General features: G+C 42.9%; 1 protein-coding gene across 3 annotated transcripts in view; it reads right to left on the reverse strand.

Annotated features, from left to right (window-relative positions):
- RAD50 (RAD50 double strand break repair protein) overlaps positions 1 to 18385 on the reverse strand; it is a 45936-nt gene extending 27551 nt beyond the window's left edge. Inside the window, exons 1-9 of one of the 3 annotated variants that reach the window (XM_066616423.1) lie at positions 18322 to 18385; positions 16015 to 16194; positions 15174 to 15257; positions 14008 to 14159; positions 11889 to 12074; positions 11493 to 11697; positions 10155 to 10283; positions 8672 to 8837; positions 602 to 795 (exon numbers count right to left, since the gene is read on the reverse strand). In XM_066616423.1, coding sequence (XP_066472520.1) covers positions 602 to 795; positions 8672 to 8837; positions 10155 to 10283; positions 11493 to 11697; positions 11889 to 12074; positions 14008 to 14159; positions 15174 to 15257; positions 16015 to 16143 — 1245 coding nt within the window. In that variant the 5' untranslated portion in view covers positions 16144 to 16194; positions 18322 to 18385. The other 2 variants (XM_066616422.1, XM_066616420.1) reach the window with 2 other exon arrangements.
- Positions 18386 to 19898: the final 1513 nt, after the last annotated feature.

A 19898-nucleotide genomic window follows, 5' to 3' on the forward strand; every position in this document is an offset into this window, starting at 1 on the left:
TTTCACATCTGTGATGCAGCAGCAGCAGCAAAGGAAAGGCCAGCCTTGCTTTGTGCAATGCCTTTTATAGGCCTTGAGCTATTGCATGACATTCATTCATTCATATAAGTTCCATCTCTAATATATTCATTTATGTAAATTTATTCAAATTTGAAATGTAAATTAATTCTTTTTTTCCCCAGCCCTCAACACAGTGTCAGAGAGATGATGTGGCCCTCCTGCCAAAAAGCTTGGACACCCCTGTTCTAGGAGATCTCTTTTTCTTTTCAACAGACACAAAAAACAAAATACAAGTTCCATCTGGAAAATTCCTAACTACCCATAAAAACCTGGGATCCATTATGTCTTGCTGCACTGTCAGCTAAAACTCATTTTTACCAGTTATAACTAGACATAGCATGTGTGACAAGGCATACACCTCCATACCTTGGAGTTTATAGCAACCCTCGAATCATAAAAATACTTGGAAGCCTAATTTATTCCAAAGGAATTTAGGCTGAACTATATGTGCTTAAGATAGCATCTTAAAATCTTTATCAATCAGATATTAAATACTTCATATTAACTAAACCTTAAGGAACATAAGAACATGAAGATTTACCATCAACTGATGAGCAGCTTCCATGTCTTTGTCTTGTCTATCCTTCACAAGTCTGTGAAAACTGTTAATTTGTCTTTCATTAAAAGGTGGTCTTTCAAATCCTTCCAATTCCAAATGAGCTGACAAAGACTGAATTAACGAGTCCCTGGTTCTAATATGCTGTTGGTGACGATCTGCTTGCAACTGAAGACGGCCTTCACAAATACATAACAATTAGGTTTAAACACAATTTCAGTGCTCAAAATTTTTTCTCAACTGTCATTATTAGGTGCTTGGACCTACAAAAGATTCAGCCTATTCTAAAATAGAAATTTCCATTTCATGCTTTCAAATAGGCTTGCAAATTACTACTTGCCTGGTTGTCTAGGGTCAGTACACACTGCCTCCAGGTAACCAGGCTGATCCAGATCCAAAATTCCCCTTTACAGCTTATCTTTCAGCAGAAGTCTCGCCCTTTCAAAAGCAAAATCCAGAGCACATGCCTAGGTTCAGAACTGAGTGAGAGTTTAGTAGCCATGCATAATGACTGAGCCAGTCACATCTGAAGCCCTCTGCTTTGTTTTATAAACAGCCTTTCATTGTGTTTAGGGCTTAATTCAGATCCATTATTGCCTAACAGAGCAATACTATGCAAGTTTATTTAGAAATCAATTCCACAGTGTTCAGTGGGGCTTACTTAGGAAAGTGTATATAGGATTGCACTGTCAGTCACCTGTTTATACTCTTAGCAAAGTGTGTTTAGAATTGCACTGTCACCTGTTTATACTCTTAGGGAAGGGTCTGTGCTAGCTTATACTAGGAACTATCTTCTTCTGTTTACCTTCTATAACGTTTCTCAAACTGTGGGTCAGGACCCACTAGGTGGGTTTGTGAGCCAATTTCAGGTGGGTCCCCATTCATTTCAATATTTTATTTTTAATATATTAAACTTGATGCTCCCATGATATGTGACTGCATTTGGGGAAATGTTATGGACCTATACTTTTAACAAGCTACTATATATATTTTTAACAATGATAGTAAATAGGACTTACTCCTGGGTAGGTGTGGGTAGGATTGCAGTCTAAGATTGCTAAAAATTTTCCTGCTCAATGATGTCACTTCCAGTGGGTCCTGACAGATTCTCATTCTACAAAGTGGGTCCTGGTGCCAAATGTGTGAGAACCACTGTTTTACAACATGATCCAAGATGAATTTGTTTGGAAGTTTACCTGTTTCTTCTTTAAACTGAAATGGGTGTGTATTTTTCCATCACAGATGAAAAACTAGCTTTGGGGGAGTGGGGAGCAATTCTGATTGCAAAAGTCAGCTCATGGCAATAGTTATGGACCTTCTCTTCAGTACCAATCAAGTTCAAGATCAAGTTTGCACCACCCCCATTGACTGCATTGCAGGTTTAAAAAAAAAAAAATCAAACAAATCAGGAGCTTTCTCACAAATTTCCAGCATCATGCTTGGGCTTTCAGTTTGGGAAAAAATGGATCATCATATTTGGGTTTTGAATGGAAGAAAATAAAAAAGAATTTCTTTTTTGAAGTTACCCAACGAGAAGAATACAGGAGGGCCCCCATATCTGTGAGGGATCCATTCCAGCCCAGCCCTTCCACCATGGGTACAGGGAACATAAGAACATAAGAACAGCCCCACTGGATCAGGCCATAGGCCCATCTAGTCCAGCTTCCTGTATCTCACAGCGGCCCACCAAATGCCCCAGGGAGCACACCAGATAACAAGAGACCTCATCCTGGTGCTCTCCCCTACATCTGGCATTCTGACTTAACCCATTCCTAAAATCAGGAGGTTGCGCATACACATCATGGCTTGTACCCCATAATGGATTTTTCCTCCAGAAACTCGTCCAATTCCCTTTTAAAGGCGTCTAGGCTAGACGCCAGCACCACATCCTGCGGCAAGGAGTTCCACAGACCGACCACGCGCTGAGTAAAGAAATATTTTCTTTTGTCTGTCCTAACCCGCCCAACACTCAATTTTAGTGGATGTCCCCTGGTTCTGGTATTATGTGAGAGTGTAAAGAGCATCTCCCTATCCACTCTGTCCATCCCCTGCATAATTTTGTATGTCTCAATCATGTCCCCCCTCAAGCGTCTCTTTTCTAGGCTGAAGAGGCCCAAACGCCGTAGCCTTTCCTCATAAGGAAGGTGCCCCAGCCCCGTAATCATCTTAGTCGCTCTCTTTTGCACCTTTTCCATTTCCACTATGTCTTTTTTGAGATGCGCCGACCAGAACTGGACACAATACTCCAGGTGTGGCCTTACCATCGATTTGTACAACGTCATTATAATACTAACCGTTTTGTTCTCAATACCCTTCCTAATGATCCCAAGCATAGAATTGGCCTTCTTCACTGCCACCGCACATTGGGTCGACACTTTCATCGATCTGTCCACCACCACCCCAAGATCTCTCTACTGATCTGTCACAGACAGCTCAGAACCCATCAGCCTATATCTAAAGTTTTGATTTTTTGCCCCAATGTGCATGACTTTACACTTACTGACATTGAAGCGCATCTGCCATTTTGCTGCCCATTCTGCCAGTCTGGAGAGATCCTTCTGGAGCTCCTCACAATCACTTCTGGTCTTTACCACTCAGAAAAGTTTGGTGTCGTCTGCAAACTTTGCCACTTCACTGCTCAACCCTGTCTCCAGGTCATTTATGAAGAGGTTGAAAAGCACCGGTCCCAGGACAGATCCTTGGGGCACACCGCTTTTCACCTCTCTCCATTGTGAAAATTGCCCATTGACACCCACTCTCTGCTTCCTGGCCTCCAACCAGTTCTCAATCCACGAGAGGACCTGTCCTCTAATTCCCTGACTGTGGAGTTTTTTCAGTAGCCTTTGGTGAGGGACCGTGTCAAACGCCTTCTGAAAGTCCAGATATATAATGTCCACGGGTTCTCCCGCATCCACATGCCTGTTGACCTTTTCAAAGAATTCTATAAGGTTTGTGAGGCAGACTTACCCTTACAGAAGCCATGCTGACTCTCCCTCAGCAAGGCCTGTTCGTCTATGTGTTTTGAGATCCTATCTTTGATGAGGCATTCCACCATCTTACCCGGTATGGATGTTAGGCTGACCGGCCTATAGTTTCCCGGGTCCCCCCTCTTTCCCTTTTTAAAAATAGGCGTGACATTTGCTATCCTCCAATCTTCTGGCACCGTGGCCGTTTTGAGGGACAAGTTGCATACCTTAGTCAAGAGATCTGCAACTTCATTCTTCAATTCCTTAATAACCCTTGGGTGGATGCCATCAGGGCCCGGTGACTTATTGATCTTTAATTTATCAATGAGGTCTGAAACATCTTCTCTTTTAACCTCTATCTGACTTAACTCCTCGGTTAGGAGGGGCCGTTCGGGCAGCGGTATCTGCCCGAGGTCTTCTGCCGTGAAGACAGATGCAAAGAACTCATTTAATTTCTCTGCCATCTCTAAGTCTCCTTTTATCTCCCCTTTCCCTCCCTCACCATCCAGAGGGCCAACCGCTTCTCTGGCGGGTTTCCTGCTTCTAACATATTTGAAGAAGCTTTTATTATTCCCCTTAATGTTGCTGGCCATGCGTTCCTCATAGTCTCGCTTGGCCTCCCATATCACCTTCTTACATTTCTTTTGCCACAGTTTATGTTCCTTTTTATTCTCTTCATTAGGGCAAGACTTCCATTTACGGAAGGAAGCTTCCTTGCCCTTCACAGCCTCTCTAACTTGGCTGGTTAGCCATGCGGGCACTCTCCTGGATTTAGTGGAACCCTTCTTTCTTTGCGGTATACACCTCTGCTGGGCCTCTATTACTGTTGTTTTAAGCAGCCTCCATGCACTCTGGAGAGACTAAGAACATAAGAACAGCCCCACTGGATCAGGCCATAGGCCCATCTAGTCCAGCTTCCTGTATCTCACAGCGGCCCACCAAATGCCCCAGGGAGCACACCAGATAACAAGAGACCTCGTCCTGGTGCTCTCCCCTACATCTGGCATTCTGACTTAACCCATTCCTAAAATCAGGAGGTTGCGCATACACATCATGGCTTGTACCCCATAATGGATTTTTCCTCCAGAAACTTGTCCAATCCCCTTTTAAAGGCGTCTAGGCTAGACGCCAGCACCACATCCTGTGGCAAGGAGTTCCACAGACTGACCACGCGCTGAGTAAAGAAATATTTTCTTTTGTCTGTCCTAACCCGCCCAACACTCAATTTTAGTGGATGTCCCCTGGTTCTGGTATTATGTGAGAGTGTAAAGAGCATCTCCCTATCCACTCTGTCCATCCCCTGCATAATTTTGTATGTCTCAATCATGTCCCCCCTCAAGCGTCTCTTTTCTAGGCTGAAGAGGCCCAAACGCCGTAGCCTTTCCTCATAAGGAAGGTGCCCCAGCCCCGTAATCAGCTTAGTCGCTCTCTTTTGCACCTTTTCCATTTCCACTATGTCTTTTTGGAGATGCGGCGACCAGAACTGGACACAATACTCCAGGTGTGGCCTTACCATCGATTTGTACAACGGCATTATAATATTAGCCGTTTTGTTCTCAATACCCTTCCTAATGATCCCAAGCATAGAATTGGCCTTCTTCACTGCCGCCGCACATTGGGTCGACACTTTCATCGACCTGTCCACCACCACCCCAAGATCTCTCTCCTGATCTGTCACAGACAGCTCAGAACCCATCAGCCTATATCTAAAGTTTTGATTTTTTGCCCCAATGTGCATGACTTTACACTTACTGACATTGAAGCGCATCTGCCATTTTGCTGCCCATTCTGCCAGTCTGGAGAGATCCTTCTGGAGCTCCTCACAATCACTTCTGGTCTTTACCACTCGGAAAAGTTTGGTGTCGTCTGCAAACTTAGCCACTTCACTGCTCAACCCTGTCTCCAGGTCATTTATGAAGAGGTTGAAAAGCACCGGTCCCAGGACAGATCCTTGGGGCACACCACTTTTCACCTCTCTCCATTGTGAAAATTGCCCATTGACACCCACTCGCTGCTTCCTGGCCTCCAACCAGTTCTCAATCCACGAGAGGACCTGTCCTCTAATTCCCTGACTGTGGAGTTTTTTCAGTAGCCTTTGGTGAGGGACCGTGTCAAATGCCTTCTGAAAGTCCAGATATATAATGTCCACGGGTTCTCCCACATCCACATGCCTGTTGACCTTTTCAAAGAATTCTATAAGGTTTGTGAGGCAAGACTTACCCTTACAGAAGCCATGCTGACTCTCCCTCAGCAAGGCCTGTTCGTCTATGTGTTTTGAGATCCTATCTTTGATGAGGCATTCCACCATCTTACCCGGTATGGATGTTAGGCTGACCGGCCTATAGTTTCCCGGGTCCCCCCTCTTTCCCTTTTTAAAAATAGGCGTGACATTTGCTATCCTCCAATCTTCTGGTACCGTGGCTGTTTTGAGGGACAAGTTGCATACCTTAGTCAAGAGATCTGCAACTTCATTCTTCAATTCCTTAATAACCCTTGGGTGTATGCCATCAGGGCCCGGTGACTTATTGATCTTTAATTTATCAATGAGGTCTGAAACATCTTCTCTTTTAACCTCTATCTGACTTAACTCCTCGGTTAGGAGGGGCCGTTCGGGCAGCGGTATCTGCCTGAGGTCTTCTGCCGTGAAGACAGATGCAAAGAACTCATTTAATTTCTCTGCCATCTCTAAGTCTCCTTTTATCTCCCCTTTCCCTCCCTCACCATCCAGAGGGCCAACCGCTTCTCTGGCGGGTTTCCTGCTTCTAACATATTTGAAAAAGACTCTTTTTACCCTCCCTTTCAACCTCCTTCTAACCAGCCTCCTCATTTGAGGGAAGTCCGCCCGTCGGAAGTCAAGGGTTTTTGTTAGAGATTTTCCTGGTATTCTTCCCCCAACGTGCACGTCAAAACGGATCGCAGCATGATCACTGTTCCCCAATGGCTCAGTAACGTTTACATCTCTAACCAGGTCCTGCGTACCGCACAAAATTAAATCCAGAGTCACCTGTCCTCTGGTGGGCTCCGTGACTAGCTGATCTAAGCCACAGTCATTTAGCACGTCAAGAAATCCGGTTTCCTTATCGTGACCAGAACACAAATTGACCCAGTCAATATGAGGATAATTGAAGTCCCCCATGATTACAACCCCGTCCCTCCTTGTCACCTCCCTGATCTGTTTCCTCATTTCAAGGTCCCCATCAGATTTCTGGTCTGGAGGACGATAGCACGCCCCCAGTATTACATCGCTGCACAAGCCTGGTAATTTAACCCACAGAGATTCTACGGTGGAGTCGGACCCACCTTCAATCTCTACTTTGCTGGATTCTATCCCTTCCTTAACATAAAGGGCCACTCCACCTCCAACACGCCCCTGCCTGTCCCTCCTGTAGAGTTTATAGCCCGGGATTGCGGTATCCCACTGATTCTCCGCATTCCACCAGGTTTCCGTTATGCCCACTATGTCAATATTTTCTCTTGTCACCAGACATTCCAGTTCTCCCACCTTTGCTCGTAGACTTCGGGCATTCGCATAAAAGCATTTATACACGGAATGCCCCAGGATGGGCTGCTTATTCGCTCCTTTGTCCCCGCATCCTCTCATTGTGCCAAACCGTCTATCACATCCCATCACCCTACCTTTCCCAATTTCTTCTCCTACCCTGCCTTTGTCTTGTTGTTCTCTAACCTCCCCATCCTCATCCCATAGGGATGAGGAGTCCCGAACCGGATGCCCCTCGGCTCCTGTCGGCCTTCCCCCAGGGATCAGTTTAAAAGCTGCTCTGCCACCTTTTTAATGTTATGCGCCAGCAGTCTGGTTCCATTCTGGTTCAAATGGAGCCCGTCCCTCTTCTACAGGCCCCGCTTGTCCCAAAACGTTCCCCAGTGCCTAACGAATCTAAACCCCTCCTCCCTACACCACCGTCTCATCCACGCATTGAGACCCCTGATCTCCGCCTGCCTAGCTGGCCCTGCGCGTGGAACAGGTAGCACTTCAGAGAACGCTACCTTTGAGGTCCTGGCTTTCAGCTTCCTGCCTAAAAGCCTAAATTTGGCCTCCAGGACCTCCCAGCTACACTTGCCCACATCGTTGGTGCCGACATGCACCACAGCCGCTACCTCTCCCCCAGCACTGTCTACCAGGGAAACCCTGTCTCCGTGGCCCTTGTATGCTCATTAGCAGTTTAGAATTTCCTGCTAACATCGAGTCTTTTCAAGCATCCAGGTTGCCGGCAGCCTTCCTTAATGTCACTATAAGCTTGAAGGCGACCTTATAGTGACCTGTAAAAGAAAGAGCATTTCTACCCTGGTAAGATTCTAAACTATGTGTATAGGCACACCTCCCTCCCATCCGTGGATAACTGAATCCATGAACTTGAGAGTCTGCCTTCTGTTCCCTCTTTCCAGATCTTGCTTGTAAATGGTTCCTAAGCATTTTTACTGAAAAACAAACTCCACTGAGTTAAACAGAATGTGTTTGTGCAATTTAATTTTATTTACCATATTTGCACCCCACTTTGACCAATCAAAATCTGCATAAAGTGGTTCATAATAAAAAATTAAATTTTCGTTTGTACTCAAGAGAAAAAGAAGCCCTGTTTATGCAAGAGGAGGAGGGCTATTTCGAATAATGCAATTTGTAAACCAGTAGCTGTTTTCCTTCCAATAATTCTCCAAGTTAAGAAAACACATTGACATTACATAGAAAGTCCAAGAACACACACAATATTAAAGCACTGATGATGCTCTTACAACTTGAATACATACATTTTGTGCATATGAGTGCATAAGCCAGTGAATTTTACCACTTTTTGATTAAAATGAGATGGGGCTGTACAAAAAGGTGTTGGGGCCTGAATCTGAGTCACAGACAGGCAGTTAACCACCTCTGCTCCAATGTTAGATCACCAAGTACAACATGGTAAGATTTTCAATCAAATATGTTATACTAGTATGACTGATTAAATTAACCACTCACAGAAATCTAATCTGTGAACAAATTTCAATGTTCTAATCAAGAAAGAAGCATGCATTTTTCATGCACTTTGTTGAAATCACATATTAAATGTTTGTTTTAAACAGGCCACTATACCTTGTTCAACCAACAATTCTGATTTTTCTCTGTTAAACCTCTGACATTCTTTGTTTGCTCTCTCCAGCTCCCTCTGACATTCTGTTAATCTTTTCTCTTTTTCTCTCACAGTTTTCTGATGGTTTTGATACATATCTCTAAGCTGCTCATCAGTTCCTTGAAAAACCTAAAATGCGGGTGTAAAAAAAAAAATACGGTTCTTTAAAAATGTTTTGTGTTTCAGTATGGGGCCTAAATGGCAAACTAGTGATGCAGCAATTATGCGATTAGGATCTATCACTGAAAAAGAAACCTTATTATCAGCAGCCACATGTTGACACTTTTAAGATTGGAAAGTGGTACTCTGGGAGAGCCTGTTTAACCTTTAATTCCTTTCCCCTCCAGCTGCTATTAGCAACACTTAAGCAGTGTTTCCAATGAATCTAATAGCTGCAGCATGGATGGGGTGATGAGTCTGGGAAAGGGGGGGGGGGAAGGTTGAAAGCTTTCTCCCAAAGCAGCAGTTCCTAATCTTCAAAGCGACCTGTTAACTTAAAAGACACACATGCATACAAAACCTTTAAATGATCATGGATCTCCTGGACCTTTTGCCACTTTCCAACCATGGAAATATCATCACATAACAGTTCTTATTTACTATTCTACCTTGCTACCTGGTCCTTAAAAAGACAGCAAATACACACTAAAGAGACTCAAGTTCAAAACTGGTACACTTTTCCCCAAAATTTTCAAGTGTTCAAAAGAACATGCCATAAGGAATTTTGTGGCAATTGCTTTTAAGATCTTTTGTGCCAACTAGGAAAAATTACCCACATTCAGAATAGGCTTTGTTACCAACAGCTCCTGGCTACATAGCACCATGCCATTATCCTGTTCACTGAGAATGGAGAACTTGAAATTTCTAGTAATTAACAGAAGAAAAATGTCCCAAAACAGCAGTAGTTTGTTCTCCAGTGGGAGCAAACAACATCAGAGGAAGGTGAACGTTCACATAATTTAGGAATTTTCTAGAAAATATTTCTGACCTGCCTTCCCCATGACAAACGCAGTACATTTGCAACAGCTGCTTGTACAGAGTCAGATCACTGATCTATCTAGCCCAGTAGTATAAACTACTGACTGGCAGTGCCTCTCTACTCTTTCACAGCTCTACCTGAAGATGTCAGAAATTGCATGGGGAATGTTCTAAATACAAAGCAGATACAAACCATGGTCTTGTTCCATCACTAGACTAATGAAATAGGAAAACAATGGATGCAGCAATACTCTCTAGTAACTAATGAATTTACTCAATACTACACTTAAGATTAGTGAAAATTACAAGAGATTAAAAAACAGCAGTACAAATTCTAATTGTTAAAACAATTTGGCTTAATGATTAAGAAATATTATTGGGAGAAATGTATGTCTTATTTATAGCAACATGGATTTTATTCTCTCACATATCAGTTTCAGAGAACAAGAGAAGCAACATGAAACAAACCTTCTCCATCTTTTGTTGCAAATCCTCGTTATCCTTTTCCATTTGCTTTTTTCGACTTTCCAGAGCTTTAATTTCATTATCAAGACGGATTACTTTTATGAGATTCTGTTCTATCTGAGTCAAACGATTCTGAGAAGGAAACATCACTAAGCATGTGGACCATTACAATTATAGAAGTTATAAAACATTTTCCCAACTGCATATCAATAGGGAACTTCAGATTATACTGGGTCAGCAACTAACAGATAGAGGATGTTATTCCTATCCATGCTGCTTGCACAAACAGGTTTATTTTTATTTTAAAAAAAAAGTCAGTATAGAAGAGAGTGAATATTTTGGTCCCGAACTCTACCTGGATAAAACCATATCTGTGACATGCCCTAACACTAACTCTGCTCATAACTGTTTTCTTTTTATGATCATAATCTCAGTATTAAAAACAACTGAAAAAACCCTGAGAGACCTCATAAAAACACTTCAGTATTCAGTACAAGAAGGAAGGTTAAAGCTTTGAGTTCACCTGCACCATCCCCATGCATTTTTCCCCAGATCAGAAATAGCGTATGCGAACCCAGGCAATACCAAGTTCACCTATAAATAGGGCCTTACTAAAGCTGCTGTTACTCTAAGTCAGGGGTCTCCAAACTTTTTGGCCAGAGGGCCACATCAAATGTCTGGCGTGGTGTGGAGGGCCGGAAAAAAAATTTAAATAAATAAATTAGAGATGGAACTTAGATGAGTGAATAAATGAATGAATGGGCTCATTCACTGAACCTCTCTGGTCCTCAGAACACCTTCTAGACACAATCAGAGAACAGTTCTGGTCAAGTTCAGTTGAGTTGGCCAGAGGCTTTCAGGGGACAAGAGGTTGGATGTGAGCCGGAAAGATGCTTGTTGTGGGCCGCATTTGGCCCCCGGATCGGGGTTTGGAGACCCTTGCTCTAAGTGAAGGTGTGGTATAGAGGGATTTCTGTTACAGGCAAACCTGTTATTTCCTAGCTCATACATTACTCTCTTCCCAGAAAGAGGAAAATAGAAAGGGCTCGTTCCCAGTCAAATTAGCTGCAAAAAAGTTTTATGAACGGGGGGAAGAATAAATTATGCACCATTCCAGGAACAGCAAACTTTCCTTATAACAATTTTTTCTGTGCCTTCTCAGGACAGCCACAATTAATACCTGAAGACTTTGATGTATTCAAGTGATTTATATCCCACCTTTCCCTCCAAATAATCCACCAGACATCATCATCATTACTAACAGTATTTATATACTACTTTTCAACAAAAAGTTCATTAAATGGTTTATAGACAAAATCAAATAATTAAATGATTGATTACCTTTAAAGGTTCAAGCTGATTCTCAATAGATTTGACATTTTCCCTAGAGGCAGCCAGTTGCATTTCCCTATTAGTCAGCTGATTCTGAATTTCTTGTGCTTTTTCTTTATTTTGTTTTAAGTACTTCAATTCCACCTGACACTCTTTAACCCGCTGACCTTGTTTCAGACGCACCTGACGAAGGGTTTCCAATGCTTTAATGTACCTTTCAAGAAAAAAATACATTTCAAATTCAAACACCATTTACACCCTTATTGTATAGAATGTTATTACAATACGCTAAATAAATAAACTATACGTCATGCGCTAAATAAACAATATGGTTAATAAGTGTTTTAAATGTTATTAAAATAAAATGTTTACTTCTGTTAAATGAAACTACAGATAAAAGTTAACCTTGTGGCTGAAAATATCTCATCAAATTTTTGTTTCAGAGCCTTTCCTTCACTTAGGGGCCAGTTAGAGTCTTCTTGATGGCAGAAAATAACATTATTAATCACAGACTTGGAAACACCAAGGGCACCAATCATCTCTCGGTCAATTTCTGCACACTTGGAGCTCAGACTTACTTTCTCCCCATGTCTGTATGATGAGAGATAGGAAAGCATATAAGTTTGAAATGCAGTACAATCCCGAAGACTAATAAAAATTGTAATACATGGTCAGACAACGGCTTATTTTTTTTTTAACTGACGAGCGTATTCATAAAAAGAATTCTTTCCTTATATGGAAATCATTCCACATTATATACAAATGTGATTATTATTATTATTTTCCTATTAGTTGTTTTGCCAATACTTCACATATAATAGTTTAACTGCAAACACAAAAGCAAAACATTTATTATTTAAGTCATCCAAACTGACTAACAGAAAGCTCTAGAAGGTTCCAGATGAACAACTGACTAACAGAAAGCTCAAGAAGGTTCCGGATGAACAACTAAAAACATCTATTTTTAAAAATCCCAGACTTTTTATTGTTTGTGTTTAGAACGAACGATAACATAGGTATGATACTAGATTACAATTCCTTCAGCAATATGCAAAAATGCGTCCACATTCCTACTACACAACTGCATTAATAACAGTGTATTAGAACGGCAGCTACTACCTGTGCAGCCCAATATTATGCTTTTTTAAAATTCAGAAACCCTATTGTAGTAGTTGGAACTTACTCCAGGTAAGTTTGTATAGCAACTTTAAAAATTAATCCTAGCAAATAAAGGTCCCAACACTTTGTTTCAACTGAGCCTGATTAAGAATAAGCAGATGCTGGAAAGGATGAGAGCCAAGACAAATCTAACTCACCACAGACACTTGCTTATAAGTCGACCCCAGGAGTAAGTTGAGGGCAGGTTTTGAGCCAACAATCATGGAATTTTCTATGATCCTTGGATAAGTCAGGGGTTAAACTTGGGGGGGGGGGTCTGACTATAGTTTTGTCTGATTTTACCCAAGGCCAGATCCTGAAAAATAACTTACCACTAATTGTTACCTAAGAACTGTAGTCTCTAATTTATTAAAAACATAGTTAAAGATCATAAGATACATTTTTATTCTTTTTAAATTCTGGTCTTCACCACCTTTTTGTAAACACTATCAGAGTAAATGCACCGTAAACTACATACCAGTAAAACAGTGGTTTCCAACCTGGGATTCATGTACTCCCAGGGACACTCAAGAGGACCTGCTCCAGAATGCCTTGCAAAACAGGAATGCCTTGCAAGGACCAGCAAGGCAGGAAGGGAGGTAGCTAGTTGGCTGTGAAAGTCCCACCAATAGCTAGTTTTTGGTCTTCAATTCATCTATGAACCAGTGATTGAAAACACTGTGATGAATACATGAAGTCTGAGAGGAGATGAGGGCTTGTATTATTAATTACAAACATTTTGCTAATATGAAGGGAACAATTTATGGAAATGGGCTGCCAAGGGATATGCAAGTGAAAAATGTTGGGAACCACTGCCGGAGATCCATGAATCAAATCCAGCTTTAAGGTGTCTGGCGTGTTAAGCCAGAAGCTCTACATACAACATATAACCCATAACACATAACTGAGTGTGCAATTCAATTCACAGCAGAGAGATGCAGCTGCATATATTTGCAACCCTTTTTACTCAGAAGTAGACCCACTGCTTTCCATGGGTGTTATTCTTAAGTAATGGTGCACTGAATTGTAGCCTGCGAAGGAGGATCCCATCCTGGTGTTTCAAAAAACAGACCTGCTTTGCAAGCATTTGCCAAGCAGAACCAGGCTGCAGCAGAAGGAAGGAGAATAAAAGGTTAACTTTGGCTGGAATGTCCCAGGAAAATTACTATAGCAACTAAGGAGCTGAACTGAGAAAGGACACTTTACAGAGTTGAAAGGCTCTGTCCTCTGACTGACCTGGAGATAAGGCAAAGTGAGAATTGGAGATTGATTACTTGGCAAAAATTTCAGGTACTATATATGAGTATCTATGGTACATATAAAAACATATGCAACAGGAAACATTCATGTCAACCCACTCACTCACTTTGTTCTGGTAATAACTCCTTCAAGAGTTTTAAATTCTGTTTTCTTTTCTTTCTGAGTGCATACCATGGATCGTTGGACAGCTACAAGCTCTCCGTTAACATCACGAAACTGAAGTCGAATTTGAGCTCTGACATCTCTCTCATTGGCAACCTTCAGCAAAAGAAGTAGTAAATTCTGTAAAACAATTCTAACAATGCAACCAGTGTTCTACCACATCCACACAGACTGCTCCATTAATTTCATTGGAGAGAGAAGATCTAAACATAATGAAGGATAAAAATGTAGATTTGCTTCATCTTGGAATTAACGGGGAAGTACTCTGTGCACATCAGTGTTTCTGTCTTCATAAATAATCACTAAGATAAGTCATATTTTTATCAGAAATATCTTATTCCAAACATTAAGCATTTGTGTAAAGCTCTGAGAAGTTTACAATAAAATAAATGCCTACAACAAAAACAAATCAGGGCAAGAAAGAAAATAGAGAATACAGTAATCCCCCCCCCCAAAAGTTCAATTAAAGTTTCTTTGAAATAAAAAAAGGTTTACCCATGTGGCATGAAAGTTAGCAGGGAGGGTGCTAAGCAAATTTTGCTGAGCAGGGAGTTATTTAGCTGGGGTCCTGCTGGAAAGGCTCAATATCTCATAGCCATCTAATATACAGGTGGCCCTCCATATCTCTGGGTTCGGTACCCGTGGATTTGAATAACTATAGGTTCCAAAACTGTGGGGTTGGCCACCTGTTCTCCTCCAAACCCAGAGCTGTGTTCTGGTCGGGTCCTGAAGCCCTTCTGAGGACTAAGAAGTTCACACGTGGCGTCCCCAATACTCAGAAGGCCTTATAAGGCCTCCAGAAGTAAGAAACTCTGCATGTGGCCCTCCCCAACTCTCCGGATCTGACCAGAGCACAGTTCAAACATGGGCACAGAGTCGAGGAGACCCACTGTCGCCTGCTGCTGCCTAACAGGGGTAAGGGAACAAATGTTCCCTTCCCCCAAGGAGCCCTCCGGCACCCACAGGATCTGGTGGTCGCCATTTTGATGCAGCTGGAACTATGGGCTGGGAACCATAAGATTGGGCTGTAAGAGAGTTTGTCCTATGCACATAGATGGGCCTATATTAATAATAGTAATAGCTACACAAACTGACCATCCTAACACTTACCTTTGGATCATGAACAAATGAGTTGCCTTTGGTGCCAGGTGGGAAATCCCCAGTGCAAATATACTTGAGACATTCTATGATAGTCTAATACAAATGGAAACAAGTGTCAATAATATGAAAGAACATTTCCCTGTTTTCAAAGAATGACATACAAACAGAAACTAGAAGATGTTCATATGTTACTTTCTTCAACTGTCTGGCATATTTAAAAGCTTATGTAAGTAGTTTACTCAAGAACACAATGTGAACCACACTGAGCCAGGGATTCCTCAGGGAACTCAGCAGATCATGCCAATAAACATGGATTGACACTTTTGGAGTACAATTGACTCCAAGCAGCTAGTCTGCAGTGTTCCCAATGTCCCTTCCTTGAGTGTGTATTTTTCATACAACCCACCATGCTTAACCAACATGTTTAACAAATGCAATCTTAAACACATAAACAAAACAAATAAAACAAATGGCCAGGTCCCTTAGAGCACACCATCTTGCATTACTAGGGAATTATCGAACATTTTCTGCAATGCTGTTCTAAAATGACAATTCTAAGCACACAACAGTTTCACAGACAGGCATATATGAATTACGGCTTCATCCATGAGCTATTATAATTCAGCAGGACATCCGAGTTTACTGCAAAGGATCAAATCCTCAATTATAAGCAGTGGGCAAGTGGTTCTGTGTACCCCCCACAGAAAACATTATTTCAGAACCACATCCTCCCATGGCAGCCACATTCTGAAAACTGGCAGTGTTTTGTGATTAGTTATGGGCCCACATAGACAAGGAATAATGAATATGCAGATTATTTAAAATGAAATTAAATCCATTTGGGTCTTACCGTCTTACCAGCACCATTTGGTCCCACCAAGATAGTTAAGGGATTAAAGAAAGTGATCACTTGTTTGTCCTTGTCCTCTACTCCAAAGCTTCTCACACCAAGGATGCTCATTTTATCTATTCTAGACATTGCTGTAGAATATCTTTTTTCCAGAAAGCACTAACTTGCATTTAAAATATCCTACAAAAGAAGAGTTTAATGAAAAAAAAAATCAAATACACCATTTTTCTTTACTTCACTTTCGTTCTGGAAAATATGAAAAATAGTACACAATTTAAGAAAATCCTTTTGTCAAACTAGAGCAAGTGGTCAGAAACAGCAGCAAGAAACTTTTGTTTTCATATATCCTCAAGTTGTTTTGGTATAGCACAGTTGAATCTAGAACACATTGTACAATTCAGATGCTTCAAGCAACCATATCTAACACTGTAACACTATACTCCGAAGTCCCATTTTGTTTGATGACACTTACTTCCTGGTAATTGCATTTAGGACAGCAGCCTAAGTTACTCATCCCTGGCTCCAACATTCCCTTTCTTTCTCTACAGGTGAGATATGAATGAGATTAGGATAAACTATGATTTAACAATTTATCAGTTGCAAGGGCCTTGCAGGAAAGCTCGTGTTGGTTAACACAAACAGGTAAGAGTTTCTCTTTACCAAACCAGGTATTAGAAGAGAAAGACAACTTCTGAATCAGATTCTGAGGTACTTTAGTAAAAGGGTTATGAATCACTGACATTTTTCTCACAGAGAGTAGTTAGTACTACATGCCACTAGCCACAGAAGCTCTATACCAGAGGTGTCAAACTCATTTCATACAGCGGGCCGAATAGCATTCAGGACGCCTGCTGAGGGCTCGAAGTGATGTCATTAGACAGGAAGCAACGTCATTAAAAAGGTCATCACCAAAAATAAACGCTTTTTCTCACTTAGGAACTCATTAGCAGAAGACAAAATATGCAAATCTTGATCATATTTCAAGTTATGTTAGAGCCCAATTTTCATGGGGCTGCCCTTTCAGCAGTAGCACCTCAGCACTGACAGCAGCAGAGAACCTAAGGGCTGGATACAAAGCTTCAACGGGCCACATCCAGCCCCCAGGCCTTATGTTTGACACCCCTGCTCTACCCTATATTTTTGCCTCTGTTTCCACTCTCATCCTCATCTTCCCCAAGGTCACTTGCTGAGGCTTGTGACATTTACTCAAGACACTGACTTCCCCAGGCTGCCTTGGGGGGGGGGGTCCTCTTTTCAGGCCCCTGGCCTCAAAAGGGTCAAGCCTCCACCACTCCCACCAGGCAAATTTCTGGCAGATGAGGGCCCAACCCTATCCAACTTTCCAGCACTGCTGCAGCAACATCAATGGGGCCTGCACTGCCTCCTGTGGCGGAGGGGCAGCCCACCAAAGTAAGGGGATGCTTGTTCCCTTACCTGGGGGGGGGGGGTGTGGTGGCTGCATCAGCGCTGGAGTATTGGTGAGGATCAGGCCCGGAGAGCCCAAGCCTATGCATGTCTACTCAGAAGGAAGTCCCATTCTAGTCAATGGGGCTTACTCCCAGGAAAGTGTGGGTAGGACTGAAGCCTGTCTCCCTGCCTCACCCACTGTAGGAGATGAGCAGCTGGTCTGCCCTTCGCTGTCATGAGTCAGGAAGCCGCAAGGGGGGAGGGGGGAGGGAGGAAAGCCTCCTTCCTTGAAGCCCCTCCAGGGCCAAGACCTGCCAGTCAGGCTCTCGCGTGTGGGGAGCGGGCAGCCTGACCCAGGGGGGCAGCTGGAGCGCTTGGCACCTGCCTGGCTAGCCGGCCTCCCTGGAGGCGCCTGGGGCGGGGGAGGGGCTGCCCCTGTGGCCGGCTCGAGTCCCCTGGAGCCGCTCGTGCTTCCAACCGATGGCGCTCCCGCCACGCACAAGTCCTGCGCCACCGACGACCCCCTCCAGCGCGGGCGGCGCAACGACTGATGTCACGACCACTCTCTACCATAGAGAACGCACCTCACACAACCCTCCCTGCTCCGGGCTTTCCGTTCTAACGCCCCCTGCGCGGGTGCAGTAAAGACGGAGCGGGCTAGAGCGGCCCGTCTCTGCGCAGCCTCAGTGGGGACTTTGTTTCTCCGCCCAGTGCTGCACAGGCGCAGCAGGGACCACATGCGCACACCTGCGGGCCGGGCAGAAAGGGGTTAACCGCAGTCCGGGGTCCGGCTTGCTGTGGGCGCTCCTGCGCACTTCTCACCCCGTCTTCGGAGAACAAGGCTGCAGTCCTGCGCACACTTACCTGGGAGTAAGCCCCACTGACTACAATGGAACTTACTTCTGAATAGACACGCATAGGCTGGGGCTCCAAGGCTGCAACCCCAGCCACACTTTCCTGGATTCTCAAACTCTTCTTTAGCACCAGGGCCCACCTTTTAGAATGACATCCTGTTGGGACAAGCTGGAAGTGACGTCATCAATCTGGAAGTGACGTCATGCTCTGAAGTAACATCATCAAGCAGGAAGATTTTTTATAACACCCCCATACAACAAAATCAAATCATTTAAATGAGTACATTAAAATAAGTATAAGTTTAAAAATTTATTTAAAGTAAAGAAGAAGCCATCTATTTGGCCTGGCCTTTGATGTGGGAGGCACTCCTTAGGGACCTTTTGTGCATTTTTATGCTGCTGATGTTTTAATCTGCTCTTTTATTGTTAACTTTTAAATTGTTTTAATGAGTTTTTTTAATGGTTTTATTTTAACAACTGATTTTAAGGTTTTATCTTTGTCTGTTGTACACCGCTTTGGGTTTTTAGAAAAATTGTACATAAATCTAATAAACAAATAATAAGAACCATTCAAATCCTCCCAAGCAGTTGATTTGTTAAAAAAAAAATTCCCCAAACATCCCGAAGGCTGCAATCCTATCCCCTCTAACCCAGGAGTAAGCCCCTTTGACTCTCATTGATAAAAGCATATACATAGTAGCCTGTTAAAAGAACAGATCTGTAATGTTTCCCCAAATGAAGTCAACATACCATGGTAGCATCAAGCCTAATATATCAGACACAAAATACACATTGAAATGAATGGGGACCCCCTTGAAATTGGCCCGCAACCCAGCTAGTTGGTCCTGACCCACAGTTTGAGAAACGCTGCTTTACACTCCTCAATGGAGTTTTGGAGAGCCCTGTGAGTCCATGTACGGAGTCTTCGGGAGCCCCAGAGTACTGGCACGTGTGTGAATTACACAGCACCAAGCAGATGGTAGCCACTTATGCTTGTGCAGCCCTTGGGCTCTTAGGGTGCAATCCTAACCCCTTATGTCAGTGCTTTCCAGCACTGGCATAATGGTGCCAATAGGACATGTGCTGCATCCTGCAGTTGGGTGTCACTCACAGAGGCCTCCTCAGAGTAAGGGAATGTTTGTTCTCTTACCTTGGAGCTGCATTGCCCTTATGTCAGTGCTGGAAAGCACTGACATAAGGGGTTAGGATTGCACCCTTAGGAGCATACTTTGAAAAACACCTGTCTAAGCTTTGTGATGGCCTTTGCTGCTATTCTGCAAATGTATGCCAAGTTTTTGGGAACATGGGCCTTATCCAACATTGGAGAACATAATAAGATAATTAACATGGGGGAACATAAATAATTATTAACAGAAAGTTATATTAGCAGCATATACTTGCGCAATCATTGCCTTTGCATCTCTCCTTTTTCTATGAGTATTATTGTAGATTGTGAGCCCCTTGGGGCAGGGGCCTGCATTCTCATTTTTTGCAAAGTGCCATGAGTATAGATGACACTAATATAACTAAATAAATAAGTTCAGTCAATATGCAAAGTGATCCTTGAGTCTCCAACCATTTTATTTAGAAAAGTAATCCTTGTAATACACGAAAAGCAGACAG

This window comes from Tiliqua scincoides, chromosome 2 (genome assembly GCF_035046505.1).
Source record: "Tiliqua scincoides isolate rTilSci1 chromosome 2, rTilSci1.hap2, whole genome shotgun sequence".
NCBI lineage: Eukaryota > Metazoa > Chordata > Lepidosauria > Squamata > Scincidae > Tiliqua > Tiliqua scincoides.